At 32.4% G+C, this 26,942-nt stretch overlaps 1 protein-coding gene across 1 annotated transcript in view; it reads left to right on the top strand.

Moving 5' to 3' along the window:
* CYLD (CYLD lysine 63 deubiquitinase) overlaps positions 1-26,942 on the top strand; it is a 69,072-nt gene that overhangs the window by 11,739 nt on the left and 30,391 nt on the right. The window contains exons 6-16 of the mRNA XM_044659723.1: positions 2,292-2,408; positions 4,185-4,564; positions 10,704-10,869; positions 12,007-12,148; positions 14,698-14,820; positions 19,230-19,321; positions 20,494-20,560; positions 22,926-23,058; positions 23,932-24,040; positions 24,244-24,362; positions 25,051-25,267. Coding sequence (XP_044515658.1) covers positions 2,292-2,408; positions 4,185-4,564; positions 10,704-10,869; positions 12,007-12,148; positions 14,698-14,820; positions 19,230-19,321; positions 20,494-20,560; positions 22,926-23,058; positions 23,932-24,040; positions 24,244-24,362; positions 25,051-25,267 — 1,665 coding nt within the window. The remainder of the gene's footprint in view (positions 1-2,291; positions 2,409-4,184; positions 4,565-10,703; positions 10,870-12,006; positions 12,149-14,697; positions 14,821-19,229; positions 19,322-20,493; positions 20,561-22,925; positions 23,059-23,931; positions 24,041-24,243; positions 24,363-25,050; positions 25,268-26,942) is intronic.

Below are 26,942 nucleotides of genomic sequence, written 5' to 3'. Positions count from 1 at the left end.
CTCTGATAGAATAAGAGTTTCTGTTAATATGTGATTTTGATGTTAAGAGTCTAACAGAAGTCAGAGTTGAGTTACTTATTTTTTTTTTAAATAAAGCAGAATCTTTTTTTGTCATTTAAATTTATTTACTTGTTTGTTACATTAAAATACCCAGGTAACTACCTTGCTTCTTTCCCTCCCCTCATTGGGGAAGGTATCATTTGACCAAAAAAAAATCTGCATACATAAAACTATCTTGCTTATTTCTATTTATCAGTTTTTTCTCTGATGTTGGACCCACACAAGACATTCTTCAAACAATATTTTTGTTGCTATATATAAAGTTCTCTTGATTTTGCTTGTTTCACTCTTCACAATTTCATGTAAGTCTTTACATGTTTGGGTTTTTTTTGTTGTTTTTTAAAAACATTTATTAATATTCATTTTTAACATGGTTACATGATTCATGTTCCTACTTTCCCCCTTCACCCCCTGCACCCCTCCCCATGGCCGTTGCACATTTCCACTGGTTTTGACATGTGTCATTGATCAAGACCTATTTCCAAATTGTTGATAGTTGCATTGGTGTGGTAGTTTCGAGTCTATATCCCCAATCATGTCCTCCTCAACCCATGTGAATTACTTATTTTTAAGTAATACATTTTGACATATCTAGTAAAGGAAGAAAATTTTACATGTAATTTTTGACTTGGGGCTAGGACCTTGAATTGGTCCACTGGGGGCTGAGTGGTCAGGGATATATCAATTGCTTGAACATAATTGTCTAGCTTAAGTTTTAAGGTCTATCTGTCGATCAGAATTGACTCATTTTGGGTACCTGTGACTTAGAATATTGTGAATACAATTTGCATTTGGAATTATGAATTCAGTGGCTTTAAAAATTGTTACTTATAATTTATATATTACTTTTTATGTATATGCAGTATATGCAGTATTCACAGATGGGTTATTTTACATAAGATGAAGTATCTTAATAATAATCATATGGACTTTACTTAACCACAAATAGGACAGATAAAATTCTAGGCCTCCAGAATGTGTGTGCCCTTTTTTCCTTCCCAAACACATTTAGCTACTGTCCACAAAAACTGCTTTGTACTGTATTTCTGTTGGGTGTGTATATGTGTTGTGTATTTGTGGGGGTGTCATTAAAAAAAATCTCTTAAGTATTGTAGGTACTTCTTGGATGGGCAATTAGCTGAATCTTTTTAAAATCTTGAAAAGTTGCATGAGATTCCTCTTAATAATTTGGGTTGGGATAACAGTTAAATAATGCTGTTTTAAATCATTTTAGAGGAAGGTATATTGTAAAGGTAGTTGAGGTTTCAAAAATACCTCAATAATATGTTGGAACTTATATGATTTTGGACCCTTTGCAATATTGACTGATCTGTAACTCAAAAAAAATAGGATATGAAATTATTGTATTCTGAACCAGTTCATTACTTTTTTAAAAGCCCCTCATTCTCTATGTGTATGTGGATACACACATAACTTAGTTATATTTATATACACACTTAATTGTGTTGGTCTAATGACAGACTTCTAAAGTACCCATGCTGAAACTACTTTGTATGGTTACTGACTGGTTTGTCAAAGAAGATTAGATTTTTACTAGATCCTAGACATTTCATCACTTTTGACTCCTCTGTGATATGTCCTGCAGAAATGGGTATTAGGCAGTTCAGTGCTATGAATCTTTTTCAGTATTGCTTGTGTAATATTGTGCCACTTTTCCTTCACTGCGTGAAGAAACTAATAAATGAGTTTTTTAACCTGTTATTTCAAAGGCTAATTAAAATTAAAAAGGAATAAATGAAATTATTGAATTGTTTTAGTTTTAATGCACCAGTAATGATGAAGTAGGATGTATAAAAATTGGTAAGCCTATGGTTTTATATAAACAAGGAACTGTTTCAAAATAAAATGCCAATCAACCTTATTTTTTTCACCTGTTATTAGGAAACACTGATTTTTTTCAGTGAAAATTTTAATGCAAAAACTCCCCAACAACTTTTAAGTAAATAGTTTGATTGCAAAATAATTTGGTCAGGTTTTTCTTAATCCCCTTCTTTTCTTCTCCCATATTGACATTGGAGCAGAAGACTCTTTTTTGACATTACCAAAATGATAACCAAATTTTAAAACTGAAAACAACAAAATATGTTTTGTTTGTGTACCTAATGATTGTGTAATTGGTTGTGGATCTACATGGCTTTCTTTTCTTTCTTTCCTTTCTCTTCCTTTAACCAAAACTGGAGTTTTAAAAAAGAACTTCTCTTGATCCATAGGATCTACCTCAGACCCTGGAAATAGAAGCAGATCTGAATTATTTTACACGTTAAATGGTGGTTCTGTTGATTCTCAACCACAAACCAAATCAAAAAACACTTGGTACGGTGATGAAGGTAATTTAGAATTTTTCAAAGTTTTTTTTTTCTTTTTCCTAGTAATCCTATTCATCCTTTAGTTTATGGACAGTAGATAGAAAATTTTTTCAATTTATGTAGTTTTTCTTAAACAAAATAACTAATCTGCAATGACTGCTGTATTAATATTTACAAGATGAAAATACTGTCTTAGATTGATTACTTTTGAAATTAAAGCAGTATTTTAAAGTATTCATTAGTAAATTTGTTTTCTTTCCTTTTTGGCTTATTTATTTGGGAAGATAAAAATCTCATGATTAAGTAAGAAACACATACACACACACACACAAATAAAAACACATATACATATATTTCAACTTATGCAAACTTTGAATATTGAAATAAGAGTAAGAAATACAGTAGAATCCTGCAATATTATTTATGCTAAATCACATTCTCTCTAAATTGGTACTATGTACAATGCAAGTCTAATATTTCAGGATTAACCTATAAGGTGAGTGTGTTAGTCCAGTTGGTTTTAAATAACAATAAGCAACTGATCCTATGAGCCAACTCTGTTTTTATTTTGATCTTATTATTCCTGAAATAACTTAGTTTTCTGGTTTCATTTATTACTCTGCAAATACTAGGGGACTTATCTCAATACTTCAGAGAAGTCGACCCCACCCTTTTGTAAAGGTATTAAATTTCATGCCTACTGTCCACTTGCCACTTTTGAATCATTATATCCCAAACCACTGATCTTCTCTTCTGTAGGACATTTCATGGACAGAAAGGCCCTTTGTTGGGAAGTAATAGCTAGTATAATTTCTGTGTAGGGCTTTAAAAAAATTTTTCAAATATACTTACCAGAAAATGACTTTATTTATTACTCATCTAAATGGCATTATCTCAATTTTTAAGTGCAGCTACATTTCAGGAATATGGGAACCATGTGGTAAATAATTTTTGGTTGTTTTTGAGAGTTTGTGAAGAAAGAAAACCTTGAAATATTTGTCCATGTGTAATTCTATTAAAATTTGTCAGGATAGATTTCTGCCTCTTTTGAAAGATTGTTCTGCATTCTCAAGTATTTAGGAACCAAAACCATCCTATAAGACATTTTATAAATAGAACTTATCTATTCTAATTTTCTCTTTTTTTAGTACCATATTTTGAATACTTTTGTAACAAGTCAGGTACTATGTAGCAATAATGTGTGAAATTAGATTTTTATTTCATTTCTCATTTTTTAATAAAATTTGTTAATGCTTTTTCTATGTAATGCTTTTTTCTAATTTTAATGAAGCTAAATGATTATTCTTATAACTTAAGGAAGGTATATATATATACATATATATATGTATATATATATATATATGCATATATATATGTATGTATTATTTCATCCATGAATTCATCATTGATCCAGATCAAAAGAATTCTTCATCTTAGTGCTTGTTTATCTGGGTTATATTAGAGCTAGTAAGTCTCTATTTTATGATAGAATATTTTAGAATTTGGTCAAGTATAACTAAATTCATGAAAAGTAATTTTATTTCTAAGAGGATAAAGTTGAAGATATGAACACACACACACACAATCAAAAAACCTTTAAATAGAAAGGAGCCCTTTGAGTCTTAGGTTGCAGTATAATAGTATTATAGTAAATTATTTAAATTTCATGTATAAATTTATATAAGTTGTCTTTCTGTGTGGTAGGTTCAATTATAGAGAATATAAAAATGTTTTTTTTAAAAAAGATCTAATATTCCCAGTTGACTTTCTAACTAAGAGTAATTTATTTTTTTATAGTTGCTGAAGATCCTGCAAAATCCCTAACAGATATAGCTTCAGATTTTGGACATTCTTCACCACCTCTGCAGCCTCCTTCTATGAACTCTTCCACCAATGAGAACAGATTTCACTCTTTACCATTTAGCTTGACAAAGATGCCAAATACCAATGGAGGTATTGGGCACAGTCCTCTATCTCTCTCTGTCCAGTCGGTGATAGGAGAGCTAAGCAACTCTCCGGTCCAAGAGAGTCCACCTTTGACTGTACCTTCAAGTAATTCACATGGTCTTGAAGTAGGCTCATTGGCTGAAGTTAAAGATAATCCTCCTTTCTTTGGTGTAATCCGTTGGATTGGTCAGCCACCAGGACTAAATGAAGTATTAGCAGGACTGGAACTGGTAATATGATTTGACCCATAAAACTTCTTTATTCTTTTCTATGTGGGGCTTTATACAGAATCTCCTATTTATTTGTTAAAATGATCAAATCCTATCTATAACCATCAAAATGACATGTGTGTATGTATGTATGTATGTATGCATGTGAGTATGGTTATCTAAAGCAGTTTTTTATTTTTACATTGGCTTCTGCCACCCAATATACTTCAGATTTAATTATTTTTTCTGTTAATTTACATGCACTCGGGGAATGTAAATTAATTTTAATATTGGCCTAGGCAGATCACAATTAGGAAAGTAATTAGTTACACCATTCCTTCCCTTGCAACCCTTATTTCTTGCCACATTTCCCCAGAAAGTCCCAACCTAAATTAACCAGTTATGCATTTAAAAACCAATTGTAAAACATTTTGAATTATTCCCCATTTTTGATTGGATCAGGAGAATGAGATTAGTCAGTAAATAAGACCCAAATTATATGATTCTTGAGCAAAAAATATTTCATAGTATGATAAAATATAGTTACAGAATTCAGTATAAGGTAAAAGTTCTGTTACAGTTTGCTTCTTTAGACAGAATAGTTACCTATCAGCATGCCCTTTGGGGAATGATTTTCCTAAAATCATTTAGTTCTTTTTTGACCACTCCCTTAAAGGCTTCTTTTTTCCATCTCATCAGTACCACCTAACTTCTGAAAACTGAAGTAATGAAAGGGATTTCTTATTTATCTGTGTTTCTTAAATCTGCCAAGTCAAAAAGGCCCCTTTCCTTTGTCTAATTACTGCCTTATGTAGTTCAAGGGAGAAGTCTTTCTGAGTTGATCAGAGAGGAAAACAGGACTTTTTTTTTTTGAGAATTGATAGTTAAAGAAAGACTAATAAGGTTTCTCTTTCAAATTAGTCTAAAGACTTCAGAGTAGGATAATTTTTAATGCTTGTTGCTGTTTCTAAAAGAGGAGGAGGAATATGGTAGCCTTATCTACTTACATACATTACACATTTCAACATTTTTGCATTTAGAGTGAGTTAAGTGTGAAAATAAGTTTTAACATATAGTCCATATGAATTCCCTTGATACAAATAAATCACTAATTTTAACTAAGTTAGCTCTTTAGTAAGTTGCCTCTTTCAGATGACTACAATATTAATTTATGCATTGAGACCTATTTGTTAATAATTGTTTCTATAGGCAATTATTTATTAAACTTATTACTTCAAAGTTCTACTTTAATACCTCACTATGACATGGAAGTGAGCCTGGGTTTCTGGAAGTTGTGCCAGCAGAGCACAGGGGATACAAGGTTCTACCATGCTAGAAATGCTTAGTCTTAGCAAGAGATTATATCTGTTTCCTGAGGAGCAGCCTAGCTATGTAGATAGAGGCTCATCATCAGTAGAATGACCCCTTGGTGATGAGTTATTTGGCCATGGACTCCCATGAAATAAAGAAAATATAAAATGGCTTCACTCCTGTGTAGCTTCCCTTCGAGTTTCCAAGAATCATGCAATTTTTATATTGTCTATTAATATTAAATTAGTTGCTGGCACTCAAAACATTAGATCCTTCTCTTGTGACTAATGAAAAAACTGGGCAAACTTAAATCATATCAATCTTTGCATTTTCACTATAAGTGAAATCAGAAGGTATAAGGAAGGACATGGCTAAATGGAAGGGCATTTCATACTTTCTTCTAGGAAAGGCAAGTAAGGAGTTGGTAGAATTGATTTTATATTGTGTCTGAAGGCAACAAAAAATACCTTGTTTTTTCCTATTGATAATCTTATATTGCTGTGCTTGTGATAAGCATTTGCAAAAAGATCATCATGAAAATAATTGTAGCTTGTATAAAAAACATCTATTACAGATGATAAAGAGATAAATTCTACGAAGAACTCTATATCACTTTTTGAATTAAATGCACATGCACTCATTGACTTCAGTGCAAAGGTGGGCTTAAGGGAAGTGGTAAAAACTTTTTTTTTTGGTTCAGAAGTAAGTAAAAAGAAATATAGATTATGTGAAGCCTCAGATCTATATATTATGCTTCCTTTGAGAAAAGAGTCAGGAAATGCTAGATATGGCAAATATCAACAGCAAAAATGAAATTAATTTTATTTTAGTCACATGGAAAAAAATCACTATTCCTTGTTGGAATAGAGGTGGGAGACATTCATATATAAGCTTTTGCTATATACTCAGACCACTGGCTTGTTAGAGCAAAGAATAAAAATTGGAAGGTATGTCACACAGTCAATTGAGGGAACTCCATCTTGACTTAGATAAACAAACTGTTGACACCCAAAATGAGAAATGGATAAGAGACAGATTTATACATTTTTCATCATTTTATAAAGAAGTTTTTAACAAATGTAAATCAGGCTTCACAAATAGGAGGCCAAACAAGACTGAAAACCACATCAACATGCAAGTACTTGAACTCCTTACTAAGTAGAAAGATATGGCAGTCAAAAACAATGATGGCTTAGAATATAAATTTATTGTAAAATCTTAAGGATGATGACAGAAGATTACAAACACTATTGCCTCATAAAACAATGGGAAACAATGAATAAAAAACAACTTTAAAATTTTGGTGAGATATTTAAGCTAAAATCACCATAAGGGCTTTAACAATGAAACTAGGACAGCAAAGATATGACAGATAGAAAAAAATTCTGTCAAGATTTCTTTAGCAAACTTTTTTCTTTATTGGCAACAATAAAACTACCATATTGTGACTAAAATTAGTTCTCAAGGTGCTGAAGAGTAAATAGAATAGAAATTCCCACTTCCTGTTGTTATTGACTAATAAAACAAATCATTCAGTAGAACTGTTTTAAGGGGTCTTGTCCAACAAGGTATCTCACATGCATATATCAGAATTATGTGAGATTCCTTGAAATGTGTATCAACAAAGATAACTTTATTCAATCCTCTAGTGATGCTTGCTAAAGGTGTTTGCCACAGTCATGGAGGATGCCCAGTGCAGAGTGCAAATGGAAGGAGGGATTCCTTATAGATGGTGAGATATTCCAAATGCTCCTATTTGGGATAGTTTTACATTGATAGCATCAAGCCTTGGAACATTGCTGAGCCTTCTAACTGAAACTAATAATGAACATAAAAGAATCCAGTCTAAGTATCTTTACAGGAATAACCAAGTGGATGAAGAACGTCTGTTGTCCAAACTAATATGCAGTTGGGATGACAATCTATCTACCTGGTCCTCAGGTTTATATACCTTGGATGTATATTGTGATTAGACAATGAGCTGGACATATAATTGAACAGAAGGATAGCAGATTGGATTGCCTTTGTTGTTAATGACCTCAAATTTCTTCTTGGAGTAAAAGCCATCGTTTAATTTTTAAAGCTTATCTTTCTTGTCATCTTTTGTTTTTAAATCACTTTTATTTTTGGATTTCATATTCTTTCCCTGTTGCAATCAAGGCAATTCTTGTAACTTAGAATTTCTAAAAGGAGATTTAGTAAAATCAACCAATAATATATCAACCATGCCTGATAGCATATGAAATATTACATACCCTTTGGGAATCACATTTTCTCAACTCTTCTCCAGACCAAATTTGGTCAGAATTACACAACATCAAATTTTTTCTCTTCTTTCAGTTTCCATTTTTGTAGTCATTGTGCATATTGTTTTCTTGATTCTTCTTACCTCACTCAGCAAGCATCACTTCATATAAGTCTTTTCATTCTTTTTTGAATTCTTAACATTTGTTATTTCTTATGGCAAAATAATATTCAAAGTAACTCATTTGTCAAAATTTACTTATTCATTCTTCAGTCACTGAGTCAAACATCAATATTTTCCTAGTAATACTTGAATAGTCGAATCATTAAATATAAGTTTCTATAGAATTAAAGTTACAGGCTATTCAAAGGGCAATGGAGAGGTGGAAGGTGGATGTCCACCAACAACCTCTGACTGTTGAAGAATTGTGAGAAAGAAGCAGCAAAAAGAATATCTTCACATGACCAGAAAAAGAGTTGGGCAAGTCATGGGTTAAGAGCAAGGGAAAACCAATGAATAGCCCACATGTTCCTTTGGTATTTCAAGAGATCTAAACAAAGGTTCCCAGCATGTTATATGCACCCCCCCCCAATGGATGACTTACAGGAAGACACAGACCAAAAGTCATAGAATGAGAAGGTGTGGATGGTTTGCAATCTAAATTTTTATACAAAGTAAACATATTGAAATCACAGATCCATCATAGTATTCAAGTATAACATACTGAGTTGAAATAAACTATTTTAATCTTTTTTTTTTTTAAAAACCTGACAACCATTTAAATTCCTTTCAAACAGTAAGATCATACTTTTTGATTTTGGTAATCATTTTCCCGTCTAGGATTCTACTTTTTATCTTTTTTTTTTAATATTTATTCATTCTACTTTGATTGCCATGAACAAAACACTAAACATTGAGCCTAATTCTCCAACCTGTGGGTCAGAAAAAGGCTTCTTGCCACCCTGTCGAGATATGTTCTCTAAATAATTTATTCACAAAAGAGGAAAATTCTTTGTTTCCTCTATTCTTTAATTTATTCATTTACTAAATATGCATCTACTCTTTGCAGCACACTATACTGAGAGAAAAAAGTTTAGATAAGACATGACTCTTGCACTTTTTAAGCTTATGTTGTAGCTGAATATAAGATACAAACGTCTGTAATGTACAACATTATAAGATAAGTATATTGAAGACTTAAAGTGCTCCATGAGATTCTAGGGGGAAAGTAATTTTCCATAGTGAGAATCAGGGACATGTTAGGTCAGGGTTAAAGGTTGAGATTTGGGAAATCTTTTCATAAAGGTACCATCTGAAACTATGAAAGTAAGATTACTAAGGGACAGAGTATAGAAAGTAAAAAGAGAAGAAGGCCCTAGAATAATCCAAATTTAAGGGATTGGGAAGAAGGTGAGTAGGAAGGAGTTAGGAGGATTGTTAGGTAGGAAGAGTAGCAGGAGAGTCTGGAGCCAAGGAAAGAGAGTAGCAAAGTTGGGGACCTGTCAATAGTTTCAGGTTGCAGAGAGCTCAAGGAATATGATTGAAAAATTTGGTCATGGAAATAAGGAATAATCATTGGTGACCTTTTCAAAGTTGCAATATAGCAATAAAAGTGGAAGCTTAGTTGTAAGAGGTCAAACAGAGAACAGGAAATGAGGAAATGGAGACATTGCTGTTAGGCATCTTTTAAAATAAGTTTATATGTGACTTGCAAGAGAAAGATGGAATGGTAGCTAGGTGAGGTAGAAGAGTCAAGAGAAATTTTTTGTTTTGTTTTGTTTTTGTCTTTTTAGAATTGAAGAGACCTGAGTATATTTGTAGGTAGATGGGAAATAACCAGTGAAAGGGAAACTGAAGCTATATGGGAGAGATAACTGCTCAAGTGAGATCCTGTAAGAAGTGGGAGAGAGTAAGGCCACAGACAGCAAGACTTGACCCTTAGGTGTTGGAATATCTCTTCTTTTGTGACAAAGCAAAATGAGGGAATGAGTAGTGATACTGACATATTTTTAGCAATGAAAAAGAGGATTCATCTTCTGTATATACAATAATGTTCCCATGTCATCCCAATAATGGTATAGTTTCTACTATACCTAATAATAACCTAGAGAATAATTCTAGAGGCATGCAGAAGGATTTTTCCCTTTTCTTTTGCTTACTTATTATTGAATAGCTTATTGTTAGATGAGAAGAATCTGAGAAATATGACTCAGTTAAGAGTTCATCTTTCCTTTTTCCTTTTTAGTTCATTATTCATTGCTGTGAATAGTATCACTGGGTATTCAAAGAAAATAATAGTTTCAGTTTTTTTCCTCACTAGGGGTAGTGGTAGAAGAAATTCAGTAGCCAGAGAAGATTTAAGCCTTTCTTTTAAAAATAAATAAAGGAGGTAATGGCTCTACTCTTGTCACTTTTAAAGTAAAGACCTTAACCTCAGTAATTTCTTAAAATCCCAGAAATAATCATCCTAATGGAAATCTTAGTATCACTCCCAATAAATCAGGAGCAGAATAAGTAAAAAACTATCAACCAATACTATCTAGTTCTTTAACTGTTACCTTTGTATGGGAAGAATAATTTACCTCTAAGCATATTTTATTTCAGGAAGACGAATGTGCAGGCTGCACAGATGGAACTTTCAGAGGTACGCGTTATTTCACCTGTGCTCTGAAGAAGGCACTGTTCGTTAAACTCAAGTGCTGTAGGCCTGATTCTAGGTTCGCCTCTCTTCAGCCAGTTTCCAACCAGATTGAACGATGCAACTCTTTAGGTATTCACAACCTTTTAATTTATTTCCTGTTTGGAACGGATTCCATTTCCAATCTCAGGATTTTGTGCAGTAGTTAGACATGGAAATACTGTATAGCCAATTTCTGGTTTACATTAATATTCCTTTTAAATCAGGATTAACAAAAACAGAATTCCTTCATTGGTGTATAGTGATTTTTAGTAATTTCTGTTATCCTACGTGATAAATTAGTTTTTTCCAAGATTTTAACCATACATAGTGGCTGAGGACTTTAAAAATCGAGTTTTGTTTTTTTTTTTAAACTTTGTTGTTGTCCTTAGTCATTTAGTTTTCAGGAATTTCAGAAGATTGAAATGAAATTTTAGTCGTTTTTATACCAGCTTCTTTGTCTAAATGAATTGTTTATTATAAAATAAGAACAAGCATTGAAACAAATTGGTCTTATACTAGAAAATTCTTTTTCAATTTATTATTACAGAGCATATCTCTTCTATTAAATATTGCAGTTTCCTGTAACCATTCCTTGCCTAGTTTTAGATAATAAGTAGATAGCTTTAATAATTGCAGACACCACAGAGTGCTTCATTTTAAGAGTTGAGTGGGTGTAAGCAAAATATTAGTAGTTTTTTGCTAAATAAATGTTTATGAAAAGCACTTTTAAAAAATACAATAAATTCATCATGTTGCTTTTAGAGGTGTTCTGCCTGTTCTTTTCCTTCTGAGTTTCCTTCTGTTCTCTTCTTTGTATTAAAAAATGCTTTTGTGAGAAAAAGTAATTTTAATTTCAACAGGTAAAACAACTCTTTCTGCTTTGGAAACATTTGGAAGTGATTATACTGGTCAACAAACATTTGTAAAAAAATAGTTTTACATGGTCAAATTTTGCTGTTGCTATTTATAATCTTTAAAGGTTAAATATTAATTACTAATACAATTTTGGGTGAATTGAGGATAAAAAAGGCAGGAATCAATTGCGGATTTTGTAAACTGAGCTAAATAATGCAAATAAAATTCATTTTTAACCTTGGAAATCAAATTTCCATAGTAGCTATGTAGTGGTGCATCAAAATGTAAGAAAAATGAAAGCTTAGGTAGAAACAAACAGCTTAATTATTATTTTTTTTGAGAAATACTTTCATGTTGATTTTATCTTTGCAGCATTTGGAGGTTACTTAAGTGAAGTGGTAGAAGAGAATACTCCACCAAAAATGGAAAAAGAAGGTTTAGAGGTAATGATTGGAAAGAAGAAAGGTATCCAGGGCCATTACAATTCTTGTTACTTAGACTCTACCTTATTCTGGTAAGTTTGAAATGTAGTTGAGTGACCAGGTGATAGGCTAATGAAAATATTAGAAGCAAAACACCCTACACTAAGCACAATACACACTAAACATTTAATTCTAAAGAATAAACAAGAATTGCCATTGTTGTAGACATCAAACAGTGGGACTTGCAACAGTCTGTTAGTATGTAGTAGATTTCTTTTAGGGGCTATAGTCAAATATAGAAATAAACCATTCAAAATATTTTAGAATGGAGAGTCAAATTCAGAAATATATAATTAAAAAGATGTACAAAGAACCACTGTGATATTTTTATGTCCCACTTTTCTATAGTATATTGAGTAATTTCTTGTTAGCATGTGATGATTATCTCTTTTAATTAGTCAAGGAGAGAGAATTATCTTGCTGTTTAAAATAAGAAGGAAGGTTAAAGACCATATAGTCTAACCTGATCATTTTACAGATGAGGAAACAGAAACCCAGAGAAGTTAAATGAGCGATTGCTCAAAATATTAAGTGACAGAGCCATGATGTGAACCAATCTAGGGTGGTTGTAGACTTGTTAGTCTTTGGCCTAGATAAATACTTTTTTTAGCCTTTTTTGAAATGACTAGACTTTAATTGGTACATCCAATTCTTCTTATCTTGTAAGCAATTAAAACACCCCCAAACTTCAGTATTGTCAAGCCTTATCTTTTCCACTTGATCCTAAAAAATAATTTCCATGCTATTTTCATTTCCTTTTCCTTCCTAGTTTATACTTGCTTCATGTTCACAGGACCTCTTTGGGGATGAGAGATCAGTTCAGATCTCCACAATCTGGCTATAATTTACCTTTCCAGTCATATTTAGTTCTACTCCCTTTTTGCATGTTACATTCCAGGCAGCCTGGACTTCTTTCTAGCTTCATCCTATAGTTTTCTACTTATATGTATTTGCAGAGACAGTTTTCCCTATAAGGGTAATAAGTTTAATAAGTGCCCTCCACATATTAAAATCCCCCTTTTTTCAAGCCCCAGAACAGATTCCATTTTTTTCCATGAAGTCTTCCCTTAACCCCTTAGTGGTATAAGGTCTCTTCTTTCTTATATTTATTGCAGCATTTTGTCTGACTCCTTTCATTTACCACATTTTATATTACATTGTATTTGGGTATATGTTTCAGTCCCTTTCCCCACATTAGTCTGTAAGCTCATTATTTTTCCCCTAATCTTGGGCATCCTACTTACTTTCCTATTTCTGTTAAGGGCCACATCTTCCCATTCACGTAGGATTTTTCTTTAAATCCTTACCTTCCTTCTTAGAATCAATTATGTATATTGGTTCCAAAGGAGAAGAGCTGTAAGGGCTGGGCAGTGGAGGCAGGGTCAGACAGCTAGGAAGTGTCTGGGGCCAAATTTGAAACTAGAACTTCCCTTCTCTAGGCCTGGCTTTCAATCCACTGAACCACTTAGTTGTCTGCTTCCTCATGTAGGTTTTTAATCCCCTAGTCTAACTTGACTCTTTCCTCTCTTGAACCTTCCCTATCCAATCAGTTGCTACCTCTATAACATATTTTGTACCAATCTCCTCCCCATTTACATGATTACCTCTCAAGTTCAGGCTCTTTTCACTTATTACCTAGAATACTACGAAAGTTCCTCCTTGATTTCTCTGTTTCTAGTCTCTCCCTTTTCTAATTCATCTTCCATACAGCTACCAGAATCATTTCTCTGAAGTACAGGTTGGATCATGCCCTCAATTGTGGAAGGGCCTCAAGTGATGTCCTGTTGCCTCTAGGATAAAATACAAACTATTCAGTTTGATATTTATAAGTTCCTATGATCTGCTTCTTGCCCATCTTTTTAAGCTTTATTCAGATTATCACCCTTTATAAAAACTGTTCACACTAAACTGGGCTACCAGTTTTTCCTCAGATATTACAGTCTTCCTCCTGTTTATTCTCACAAGCCATCCCTCATACCCAGAAAGTAGCCCTCTATATCTCGCCTACATCACCAACTCTCAGAACCATTGTTGTCCTTTGCTTCAATGCCTTCTCTTGCATGAAGTTTTCCCTGATCCATCCAATTGTTAGTGTTTTTTCCTTCTTCAGTTTACTGTTACATTTATTTGTATAGTATTTATACAGATTTGTCGTATTACTCCCAATAGAATGTGAGCCCTTCTCAGAGAGTGGAAACTATATTGATTTTATCTTTGCATCCCTATTGCCTGGTATAGAGGGTTGCATATAGTAGGTTTTTGTTGAGTTCTTGTTTGAATGGAGGACAGACAGTCATTTTTTATTTTTTAGCTTCCTCTCTCTAGCTCCTAACACAGTGAATGTTCTTCAGATAGTAGATACTTTATAAATCATTTAAATTAAAGTGAATAATAGAACTCCTAGGAGTTTGAGTATTTCATGTTTGAAAACATTAGTGTTTAATAATCTTTTACTTTTCCCCTATTCTGGTCCTGCATTTTTAATTTTTGCTTTTAGAATCAGTTTGTTAGCTCTTGTATTAACTTAATATTTCCACATGTTGAGAGCCCACCGAAATGCATTTTTTTGTTTGTTTTTCAGCTTATTTTCTTTTAGTTCTGTTCTGGACACTGTCTTACTTAGACCTAAAGAAAAGAATGATGTAGAATATTATAGTGAAACTCAAGAACTACTGAGGACAGAAATTGTAAATCCTCTTAGAATGTAAGTACATTATTATAGCTTAATATCCTGTCTTTGAGATAGGTATTTGGTTGCTAACTTTTGTATGGTAATTAACTGCTCTACCATATTAGGTTATATGAAAGGGAAAACAATTAAATTATTTTTTGCAGTATATTCTAAAACTAATATATGTTTTTTATTTAATACTGAATCGTCCTTTCTCACCAAGTATAGCAGCCACTCACAGCCCAGTCCCTATGCCGATCAGCACAGAAAGTTGGTCCTGCTCCATTTCTAATCTGGACCAATTTGCCTCTCCGTAGGCAGCAGTTTGATGGCCCTCTGCTCCCAGGGGCTCACCATTTTGCTGTCACACTGAGTGCAGACCCCTGTTCAGCTTTAGCCTGATGGAAGTTCACAACTTCCAAGTTCAAGGGATCCTTCAGCCTTAACCTCCTTCATAGCAGAGATTACAGGGGTGTGTTACCATGCTCAGCCCTAATACATATCTTTATTTTTTATTTAAAAAAAAATTTTACTTTCCATCTTAGAATCAATACTCTATATCAGTTACAAGACAGAAGAGTGGTGAGGGTTAGACAGTAGGGGTAAAGTGACTTGCCCAGAGTCATACAACTATGAAATGTCTAAAGTCAAATTTGAACTCAAGACCTCCTCTCTCTAGGCCTAGCTCTCAATCCATTTGGCCACCTAGCTGCCCTTAATACATTCCTTTTTAGAAAAGATACTTTGGTCATTCCACTATGGCTTATATTGGTGTTCTGTTTTCTTAGCTCCAATGAAGTTACCCTGAAATGGTTTAAATAACCTTAGTGGAATATATTGAACTTTAGTGATTATGGTAGGTTAAGAAAAACCAAGATACTTGGGATTATCACTTTATATATGTACATTTATTAGTAGGAATAGTGGATAAGTCCAATGACATTTAAGTTTATTGTACTTAATTATATAGAGTGTTCTGAAAAGTCCTAGTGCAGCTATGAAAGCTTAAAACTGCACTGACTTTTAAATACCTTTTATATAAAGGATTACGCCACAGTGGGGAAAGTATCTCATGTATATATATATATATATATATATATATATATATATATATATATATATACACACACATATACATACATGTTAACTCTCATATTAGAAACAGATGAGTTTTTCAAAATTATAAATCTTGCAATATGTTTATTATAATATAAAACTTATATAGTTATAAAAACTTTTCCATTTCCTAGTACATGAACTATAAACTTGTTTTTCTTTTGGTTGTAAGAAATTGTATTGACAGAAGTAAAAGGAGATAACCAATAAAAGTTTTTGATGATTGGGAGAATAGGTGGTATGTGAGAACATCTGGAGTAGGACTTTGAATCATAAAACATTTTTAGAAGTTTTTATTTTCATAAATTTTTTCAAGGATTTTCAATGATTCTGGCTTACTTCCCTCCCACTGCCCCTCTCCCCTAATTGAGATAACAAGAAAAACAAACCTTTGCTACAAGCATGTATAACCAGTCATAACAAATCTGCACTAGCCATGTCCAAAAAAACTGTTTTTCAATCTGTACTCTTGAGTCCATGTCCTCTCTTCAGTAGATAGTTAGCCTGTTTCATCATGAATCTTCTGGAATTATCAGAAGTCATTGTGGTGACTAATATTCCTAAGTCTTTCACAGTTGATTATCTTTATAATATTGTTTTTGTTTTGGTTCTGCTCACTTCTGCATTAGTTCATATAAATCTTCCCAGGTTTCTCTGAAATCTTCCCCTTCATCATTTCTTCTTGCTCAGTAGTATTCTATCACATTTATATACCATAATTTATTCAGACATTTCCCATTTCACTGCCCCTCCCCCTTACTTTAGAACTCTTTGCCACCACAAACAGCACTTCCATAAATGTTTTTATATATATGGGTCCTTTTCCTCTTTCTTTGATCTCTTCAGAGGTATAGACTTAGTAGTAGTATGGCTGAGTCAAAAGTTATATGCCATTTAAAAGTTTTGGAAGCATACTCCTTGTCAAGCCTCCTGGAGTCACACATAGTAAGTCTTATTCTTCTTTGACATTATTCCTAATATTTGGTCATAGTCATTGTTGTCTCTTATAAAATCTCTTGCAGTTCCTTCAGTTCTTCCTTATATGACTTGGTTTCATACCCTTATCTATACTTGCTTCTCTTCTTTGACTTTGTTCCAGTTTGCTAAGGTTTTACTTGATAGATGCCCAGAAATAAACTTAGTATTCTAAAAATGTGGTCTTATTGGACTTTCTTTGATTTGGATATTAGTTCTGTTGCAAAGACCAAGCAGGTGAAGAATGCTTATTGTCTGGACTGTGATATCCAGTTGTATGTATGTATGCATATATATGTATATATATGTGTATATAATTTAAATACTTATAAAGTTCATCTGTATATAAACACATTATTTGTTCATATACATGTATATTAATATATGCATATGTACATAGAGTATATACATGTGTATACATAGATATAGTTGCATATACTATATCTATTATATATCTATACTAGATATACTATTAGATACTATATCTAATATATCTACTATAATACCATATATATAATAATAAAATGTATATATCTGTCTATGTCTTAGACATGGCAAATGGGCAGTTGACTGGGCTGAGAACTGAAGAAGAAAAAAATAGTAGATGGTTTCTTGGGAAAAGTGCAGACTTTTGCATGACCCCAAACTTCTTTCTGAACCAAAGGTCCATCTGTTTTAGTGCCAGTTTTCCAGTGATGTTGTATGGTCATGTGTGTGTCATGTATCTAAAGAATTGAAGTCAAGGATCTACCCCAGGGAAATGGAGAGGCACATGGGCATGAACTTGCTACAACACATTATAAAACAAGGAATTACGGCTGGAGAAATGATTGGTGACTTCACCAGTAAAATTTATAATTGAAAAAATTGGACTGGTTATATAATAAGAATGAGAAATTTCTGGTGAACAGCCTGAGTGTTACACTGGCATTTTCACAACTTCTTTCTGTTATGAAATGCTCCTTTCATTTTGTAATTGTGCACTTAATTGATTGAACCTAAATATAGGCTCATTTTAGCCTGTAATATGTTTAAATAATTTTTTTGATTCTTTTATCTACTGCATTAAATCTTTTTTCTTTTTTTTTTTAGCAAGGTAGATAAATATTCTTTTTAAGCATTTGTTTAAGATATTGACATAAATGTTGAATGAGATAGTACCAAGTACAGAATTCTTCAGCAAATCACTGTGACCTCAATGGTATTATGGATCCATTAATCAATACTTCTTGAGTACAGTTGTTCTTCCAACTCCATACCAACCTAACTATATGTCCATTCTTCCTTTTTTCATAATACAAGGAATGATGCTATGACATTCTTTATCAACTACCCAGTGGAATGAAGATATACAGGGACTTCAGCATTTCCTTGATCTCTCTCACATGCTCTCTTATTTTCTTCTGGCTTATGGACTTTTATAAAGGTGTATACCTTTTTAAAAATACCTTCATCCTGCTCTTCCCTCCAGTCTCTCTACTTTCTATTAAATAAATTTTGCTTAAATAAGTATACCTTTCTGCTTATATATTCTAGTCATGAATCTCAGGCCCCTAAGTCATGATGCCTATATAGGGATTACTTCTCAGTGTTGAAACTTGAAATTGGCTTTATTATTTTTATTCTGTTCATTAGAATACAAACATTTAAGTTTTTCACTTCTTTTTCCTCTAAGGATTACTAGGCATTTATTCCACTGTTCTTTTTTTTTTGTCACCCCAGGTTTCCCTCATAGTATCTTTTTATAGTTATATTTCATACTAGTATTGGGATATTTTTTGGGATAAAATATAATTATAAAAATATAAAATCTAGTCTAAAATTCAAGCTTTGACTTAAAATTGTGCCTATATACATGTCAATGAAAATAGATACTGTATAATTATCATATCTTAAAATAATTATATATTATATGTAAATAGAAATTTAAACCTTCCATGTCTTTACAAAGATAACAATGACTATTATACTAATATATTTTAAAACACTTATTTGTTGTTGATTCATTTTTAATGTAGATATAAAAGTAGACTTTTCCTCTCCACTTATCATGCCCAACAAAATTTTTTCTTTCCAATTAAACCAAATTTAGATGTTTATCTTTTTTTCTAACAATAAGAAAATACATTTTCAAGGAAATGAAATCATTTGGATAGATAGTTCTCGTTCCAGTAGGATCTATTTAAATGCTTATAGTCTCAAAAGGAACTGTGCAGATAGATGTACTTTTTCAGAATAATTGGATATTCAATTAATTATGAAATCCTGCTTGTAGAATTCTGAGTGGTTATTATTTTATAATTGAAGTACTATTATAAATTAATAAGCAGTTATTTTATCTTCTCTTATAGATATGGATATGTTTGTGCCACAAAAATTATGAAACTGAGAAAAATACTTGAGAAAGTTGAGGCTGCATCAGGTTTTACCTCTGAGGAAAAAGGTAACATTGACTTCATGGACAGTATATGTAGTAAAAGTAGATTGAAATGGAATTATATGAAGTACATTATAATTTAAGTTATTTAAAGGCAAGTGTATGTACAACTGTAGATTCATTTTATCAAAGGGTGAAAATAACTTAAATATTTAAGTTTTTTTCTTTAGTAATTAGATTTTTTTGTCTTCTGAAAACAAGTGATAGTAAATAGTGATTTACTCTATGAAATTGACTAATTTTAATAAATAATGAATAGGCAGAAAAGAACACATTTATTGCATGATAATTATGCTGCTGATCCATTCTTTTAAAAATATTAATTTATGTTCTTATACATATGTTATTTTGTTATTGTGGCATATATATTTTTATATGTTTTTATAACTTACATTTTATTCTTTTATCTCATTTTTTTTTTGGAAATACTTTTCTGTTTTCCTCTCCTTTTTGTAACGAAGAAAAAAAACTGAACACAAACTCAAATACTCTCTCCTGTGATGCACTGCCCAAGTCTGAAAATTTGTTCTACCCTAGTAATTAATCCAGTCTTAGTAGAATGTCAATTCTAAGTCGAGTCATAAGTTCTTTAAGGATGAGGATTTTTTTTTTTTTTGGTCTTTGGAGTCATCTAGCATAGTACTATCCAGGAGAAGATGCATAAATGTTTTGTTTTGTTTTTTAATTGAAGTTTTTCAAGTAATGGTGATGGATTACATAGAACCATCTATATTTGTATATCAGTACCTGTTATGCCATAGAAATGGCTCCCTGGGATTAAGCCAAGAGTCATGGAATCATGCTTTTGTGTTAATTTTTGAGATGGAAACCCATTACCAAGACCTTATCAAGTATATTCTAACTGACTTTTAGTGCTACTGATCAAAAATTTAAATTATGTTCATTATTTAAAAGGTTAAAAGATAACATCTTAATCCATTTATCTTACACTAGTATTACTATTCAAACATAGTCTGATTACCATGAAATTGGAGTACAGTGTTGCTTTAATCTTTGTATGAAACTGTTTGCATTTCTAAATAACAAGGGAAATAATAGATCTCTGTTGCTAGTTAGACCATTAAGAATTTTTTAATTGAATTTGGAATTGAAATGACTTAGAAATAGAACTTACTTGGTCATATATTTCTTCTTAAGTTGCTTTCATTTTCACCTAGATCCTGAAGAGTTCTTGAACATCCTGTTTCATCATATTTTGAGGGTAGAACCATTATTAAAAATAAGGTAAATTTCTAATCCTTTCATGATAGTTTAAAAATATTGGCACTTTAAAGCTCTTATCACTTCAAAAGAAGTGATTCTAGCACTACTTAGTATTGTGTTTATTAAATGCTTATAATATGCTAGATAGAGATGGCTTAAATTCATTTTAGTTAATAGTTTCTCTAGAAAAAATAGACTTGTCTTAGAAAATTATCCTAATGTAAATTTGTACTTTAATCTGTGAAACAAATGTTATTGCAGATCATTCTTTTATTAAATTGTGTACAAATATTTTCCTAGAATAAGTTAATGAACCTTTAGGAGAATCTTATTATAAGATAATCACATTCTGTAAAAACATTATTTCCTTCTATCCATCACTGACTTAAAAAATTAAATTTTTAGTCTTAAATTGAATCTATTTCAGTTCTGTAACTCATTAGTCATTTTTTTTAACCTTGATAAGATCATTGAACTTGATGTGCTTGGTTCCTTGGCTATTTGGAACCTTTGGGGAATAAGTTTTTGGATGGTTCAGTTTCCCAGATGTTTGGAGATTTACCCTTCAAGTGCCAGAATTCTTAAAATTATTTCAGTGGAAAGTTTTCTAAAATGTATTATACATTTCTTTGCTTTTCTAAAAAATAAGAGTATACCAGACATAACTTTTTCTTGAATATTCAATGTAACTATTTTCAGCATTGGTGAGATATCACTACTAGTGACTATGTAGATAGATTGAGCAATAGGGCTTAGTAGCTCTGGAACTCAGCCCTGACTTTGAAACTTACTTTTTTTTTTTTTTTTAAGACCCATTTTTATTTTAGCTTTTGGGGCATTTTTCTGTTCTCATGAGGATGGAATTAAGTATATAAAACTCATGACCTATTTCTTGATCAATATAAGATGGTTACCTTTTTTTTTTCTTTTCAAAGGCTGAGGCAGCTTCTTTATGTTTTTCTACTGCCAGGTCATCGTCTCTTTTGCTGTAGATAGATAGACAGACAGACAGACAGATGATAGTAGATAGAGTTGCTATATAACATAAATGAAAACATCATCTATGATTTCCGTATCAGCAATAGTGGCCTTTGCTTGATGCCTTACACCTACTCTTTTATTTTTTTAACTTTAACTTCATGTGGTATGGAAACATTCTCTTATCCTTTTAATAGTTTATGCCAGTTTTAAGGAGAGTTCACTCCAGATCCCATGCATTTATCTTCATCAAAAGATGGTGCTTATGTGGAATCAACGCAAGTTCTAATTTCCCCCTAGCATGTCTCTTTGATTTTCAGTAGAATTCTAGTCACAAGCAACCATTAGCAATTGCATATATAATGTTAGAATGTAATTTCAAATCCTTTATAAGGTCAACTGAGATCAAATCAGATAAAGCACTTTGCAAACTTTAAAACACTACACAAAATTTAGGTATTATTACTATTAATTAATGATATCAATAATAATAACATGATGAACTTTTTAATGAAATTATTTCGCTAATAAGAGTTCATATTCTAAATATTCTAGTCCATAAGTTGAATCAATGAATTTTGCTTTTTGCAGGGAGGGGGAAGATGGTAAAAAAAAGTATTCTCAGATACTAAGCCTGTTTCCTCAGAGTGAACACTAAATGGCAGCACAATAGCTTTGTCATATTCATTCCTTAGTTTTCACACAATCTTTCACTGAAAGTATAGAAAGATAATAGAATCTTATCAGAAAATTTTATATATATATGTAATGGATTAACTTGAATTTTGTAAATGATAAATAAGTTTGTGATGTCTTTGAAAGATCTATGATGATGAAATTTTCTAGTCTCCAATTTTTTTTCATTGGAATCTGGAATCTTTAGCATTAGCTTATGTAAAAACTATCAGGGGCAGCTGGGTAGATCAGTGGATTGAGAGTCAGGCCTAAAGACAGGAGGTCCTAGGTTCAAATCCGGCCTCAGATACTTCCCAACTGTGTGACCCTGGGCAAGTCACTTGACTCCCATTACCCACCCTTACCACTTTTCCACCAAGGAGCCAATACATAGAAGTTAAGGGTTTAAAAAAAAAACAAAACCTATCAGCCTGTCCTTATTTTGCTTAAACTTCCAGGTGTGTCTTTCTATCAAACACACAAACCAACTTCTAACTTAAAATGTTCATTTGGAATATTTGAAAGGTAGTTAACCACATATTTGGTTCATATTTTTTACCTTTTTCTTCATAATGTTGTTCTGGCTATCTGGAGAGGGCACTTAAAGTTAGGGAAATATATAGTGTTTCTGTTTCTCAGTTGCTTTTTTTCTAAACATCCTTTGCATTGTGACTTAACATTTTAAGATTACCTTAGTCTTTGTTTTAAGAACAGAGTGTACTTTATCCTTTAGATCTGCAGGACAAAAGGTACAAGATTGTTATTTCTATCAAATTTTTATGGAAAAAAATGAAAAAGTTGGTGTTCCTACAATTCAACAGCTGCTAGAATGGTCTTTCATCAATAGTAACCTAAAATTCGCAGAGGTTAGTGACAAATCTTCACTGAATTTTATTAATACTTATAATGATTATGCTTGTGGCTGCTTTTACTATAGTGAAGTTAATATTTTCATTTATACATGTTAAACAGAGATACATAGTTTGAGAATTTAAAAATCAAGCAGAACTTCAATGTAAAGTATCATATCTACTGGTGCAAATGAAAAAGATGAGAACTAAACCTTTTAGCTTTCTGGTGGCAAAGAGAAACATTAAACTAATTTATATTAATAGACTAACTAGGTAATTCAAACCGAAGACCTATTTATGTCCTGTAAAACAAATCCATTAGCATATATTTATGAATTAAGTATTTTGCAAATATTTAGCACTTTGTTGAAGTAGAAATTTTATCTATTCAAATATGTCAGAAGAGGCTTTATACTTTTTCTCCTCAATGAAAGCAAAAAACATTAATAAATTTAAAATCTATTGATTACATTCTATTAGCAGGGCTTTTACTGCATTAATTTCTGAAAGAATGTCTAAATTGTTGAAATAAAGGAATGAAAGGCTATTTTTGTGCCGTAGTTTGTAAAAAGAGTCCTCTATTTTATATCTTAAGCACAGTAAACCACATTACCATTACTAGTTGCTCTTATTTACTATACAACTTTCAATAACATGCTATTAGTATATAATTAAACTTGGGTCCTTATTAAAGTTACTTGCATGATTTATGTCAGGATATCATTAGAAAATACATTGGAGTATTTGTATTTGTATTTTTAGCCCATCCACATTATGTGTTTTTAGCCCATCCACATTATGCTCTAAATCACAATTATGAATGTTTATAGTTTTATAGTGAAAATTCTTTTTGGGACTTTGACTTTAATGTATATGTATATTTTGAAGGCACCATCATGTCTGATTATTCAGATGCCTCGATTTGGAAAAGACTTCAAACTCTTCAAAAAAATTTTTCCTTCATTGGAATTAAATATAACAGATTTACTTGAAGATAGTAAGTATAAAAAGCAATTTCCTTTTGCAAGTGATTTTTCTCTGATGGTATGATTAAAAATATCTTAAATCTAAGAAGATCTAAATTATAGATATATGGGGGTGGGAGGGCAAGTTCTTAAACTTACATAAACACTGTCTTTTTCAGAATGTGTCATTTTTGCTTTCTAATGGAAAGATGCATTATTTGTTACCAAAATGTAGCTCCCAGACAGTGCCGGATATGTGGAGGACTTGCTATGTACGAATGCAGAGAATGCTATGATGATTCTGACATTTCTGCTGGAAAAATCAAGCAGTTTTGTAAAACCTGCAACACACAAGTGAGTTTGACTTTAGTCAATGTATATTGCCTTTATTTGGTAAGTAATATAATATTTGCTATTTTGATGATTTTTTTGTATTTTGTTTCCTTACTGCCTGGTGTAAAAAATAAAATTTATCTATAACGATAACTTGAAAAATATTATGGTTTTATAAGATTTATTAGTAGCCATTAGAAAATGAAGCCACGTGCCATTCTAGCTTAGTCAGTTTAAAAGGCGTGCTGTTGCCTGCTCTCACTATGGTGGATAGCAAGCAAAGAGGAAGTCCAACCCCAGCCCTTCAGTTTTCTCTCTCTGTCTACATCATCGCATAAGGACAAGAAACCAGTGGACTTATGGGAAACATAGTTCAAGGACCCCAAAATTTCCAATAACACTTTGGGGAAAAATAATCTAACTAAAAGCAGAGATTTTAACAACTATATTTCAAACTATAAATTCTCTTTAATTTATAATAATAATAATATATAAAAAAGGACTATTTTCCTCAATTACTCTGTTGTTAAACTCTTATTAAATACCTAAGGCTACTACTAAAAAGTAAGAGTTAATGAAATACATTGGCCTTTAAAACACTGAATTTAACATTGTAGTAAATGGACTTCATATTGAATATGAGAGAACATATTAACTCTTTGTGAAAAGAAAGGTTGTTCACTCATTTCTTTTATATGATCTTCTTTAGGTCCACCTTCATCCCAAGAGGTTAAGTCATAAATACAACCCAGTGTCACTTCCCAAAGACTTACCTGACTGGGACTGGAGACATGGCTGTATACCTTGTCAGAAGATGGAGTTGTTTGCTGTTCTCTGCATTGAAACCAGCCATTATGTTGCTTTTGTAAAGTATGGGCGAGATGACTCTGCCTGGCTCTTCTTTGACAGCATGGCGGACCGTGATGGTATTTAAAAACAACTTTCTTTTAAATTTAGGGCAATAAAATGCTATTTCACTTTTTCATTTTGCTAACCATATTAGCATAATTCTTAGTAGGCACTTAGTGTCTAAATGTTCTATGGTAAAATATTTGTGATGATAGAAACCACTCCCTAAGTTTGTCCTATCCTGCACCCCATTTTTGTGTGCGTACTTATGTTGCGGGACGTACAGAGCATGGAGGATAAAAGGTGTGGGGCAGAGCTTTAAGGCTTAGGTCAGATGTCACCTCCAAGAAGCCTTCCATGATCACCCCATTCAAAGTGATCTCACCTTTCTCAGATTTCAAAGACTTTGTTGTGGTCCCCATTACACTGTCATTGTAACATTCTTATTTCTTTAGAATCAGTGTCCTTTTGGATTAAATTCCTGGAAAGCAGAGACATAAGAATAGGCACTTAAATTTGTTTGAGTCAAAAAAAAAAAAAAAGAGGGGGGGGTGGGGACTTGGAGCCTGCTCTTACTGATTCTGGGTCCAGTTCTTTATTCATTATACCTCTCTGACTCAGTAAATTATAGGTTGTAAACTACTTGCTATGACCATTAATGGGGGGAAGGTTGTATAGAGTTCTGTAGTTAGGGGAGCACCTCAATATTCTTTTTTTTAAACATTTATTAATATTCATTTTTAACATGTTACATGATTCATGCTCCTACTTTCCCCTTCACCCCCTCTATACCCCTACCCATGGCCGATGCACATTTCCACTGGTTTTAACATGTGTCATTGATCAAGACCTATTTCCAAATTGTTGTTAGTTGCATTGGTGTGGTAGTTTCGAGTCTACATCCCCAATCATGTCCACCTCAACCCATGCGTTCAAGCATTTGTTTTTCTTATATGTTTCCTCTCCTGCTGTTCTTCCTCTGAATGTGGGTAGCGTTCTTTTCCATAAATCCCTCAGAACTGTCCTGGGTCATTGCATTGCTGCTAGTAAAGAAGTCCATTACAATCGATTATACCATAGTATATCAGTCTCTGTGTACAATGTTCTTCTGGCTCTGCTCCTTTCACTCTGCATCAGTTCCTGGAGCTCTTTCCAGTTCACATGGAATTCCTCCAGTTTATTATTCCTTTGAGCACAATAGTATTCCATTACCAGCATATACCATAATTTGTCCAGCCATTCCTCAATTGAAGGACAAACCCTCCTTTTCCAGTTCTTTGACACCACAAAAAGCGTAGCTATAAATATTTTCGTACAAGTCTGTTTATTTATGATCTCTTTCAGGTACAAACCCAACAATGGATCAAAGGGCAGGCATTCTTTTATAGCCCTTTGAGCATAGCTCCAAATTGCCAGCCAGAATGGTTGGATCAATTCATAACTCCACCAGCAATGCATTAATGTCCCAATTTTGCCACATCCCCTCCAGCATTCATTACTCTCCCCTTCTTTCATTTTAGCCAATCTGCTAGGTGTGAGGTGATACCTCAGAGTTGTTTTGATTTGCATTTCTCTAATTATTAGAGATTTAGAACACTTTCTCATGTGCTTATTGATAGTTTTGATTTCTTTATCTGAAAATTGCCTATTCATGACCCTTGCCCATTTATCAATTGGGGAATGGCTTGATTTTTTATACAATTGATTTAACTCCTTGTATATTTGAGTAATTAGACCCCTGTCAGAGTTTTT

Source organism: Gracilinanus agilis, chromosome 2 (genome assembly GCF_016433145.1).
Source record: "Gracilinanus agilis isolate LMUSP501 chromosome 2, AgileGrace, whole genome shotgun sequence".
In the NCBI taxonomy this organism is placed as follows: Eukaryota; Metazoa; Chordata; class Mammalia; order Didelphimorphia; family Didelphidae; genus Gracilinanus; species Gracilinanus agilis.
Note: the sequence above shows the minus strand (reverse complement) of the source record. Positions and strands in the feature narration are given on the sequence as shown.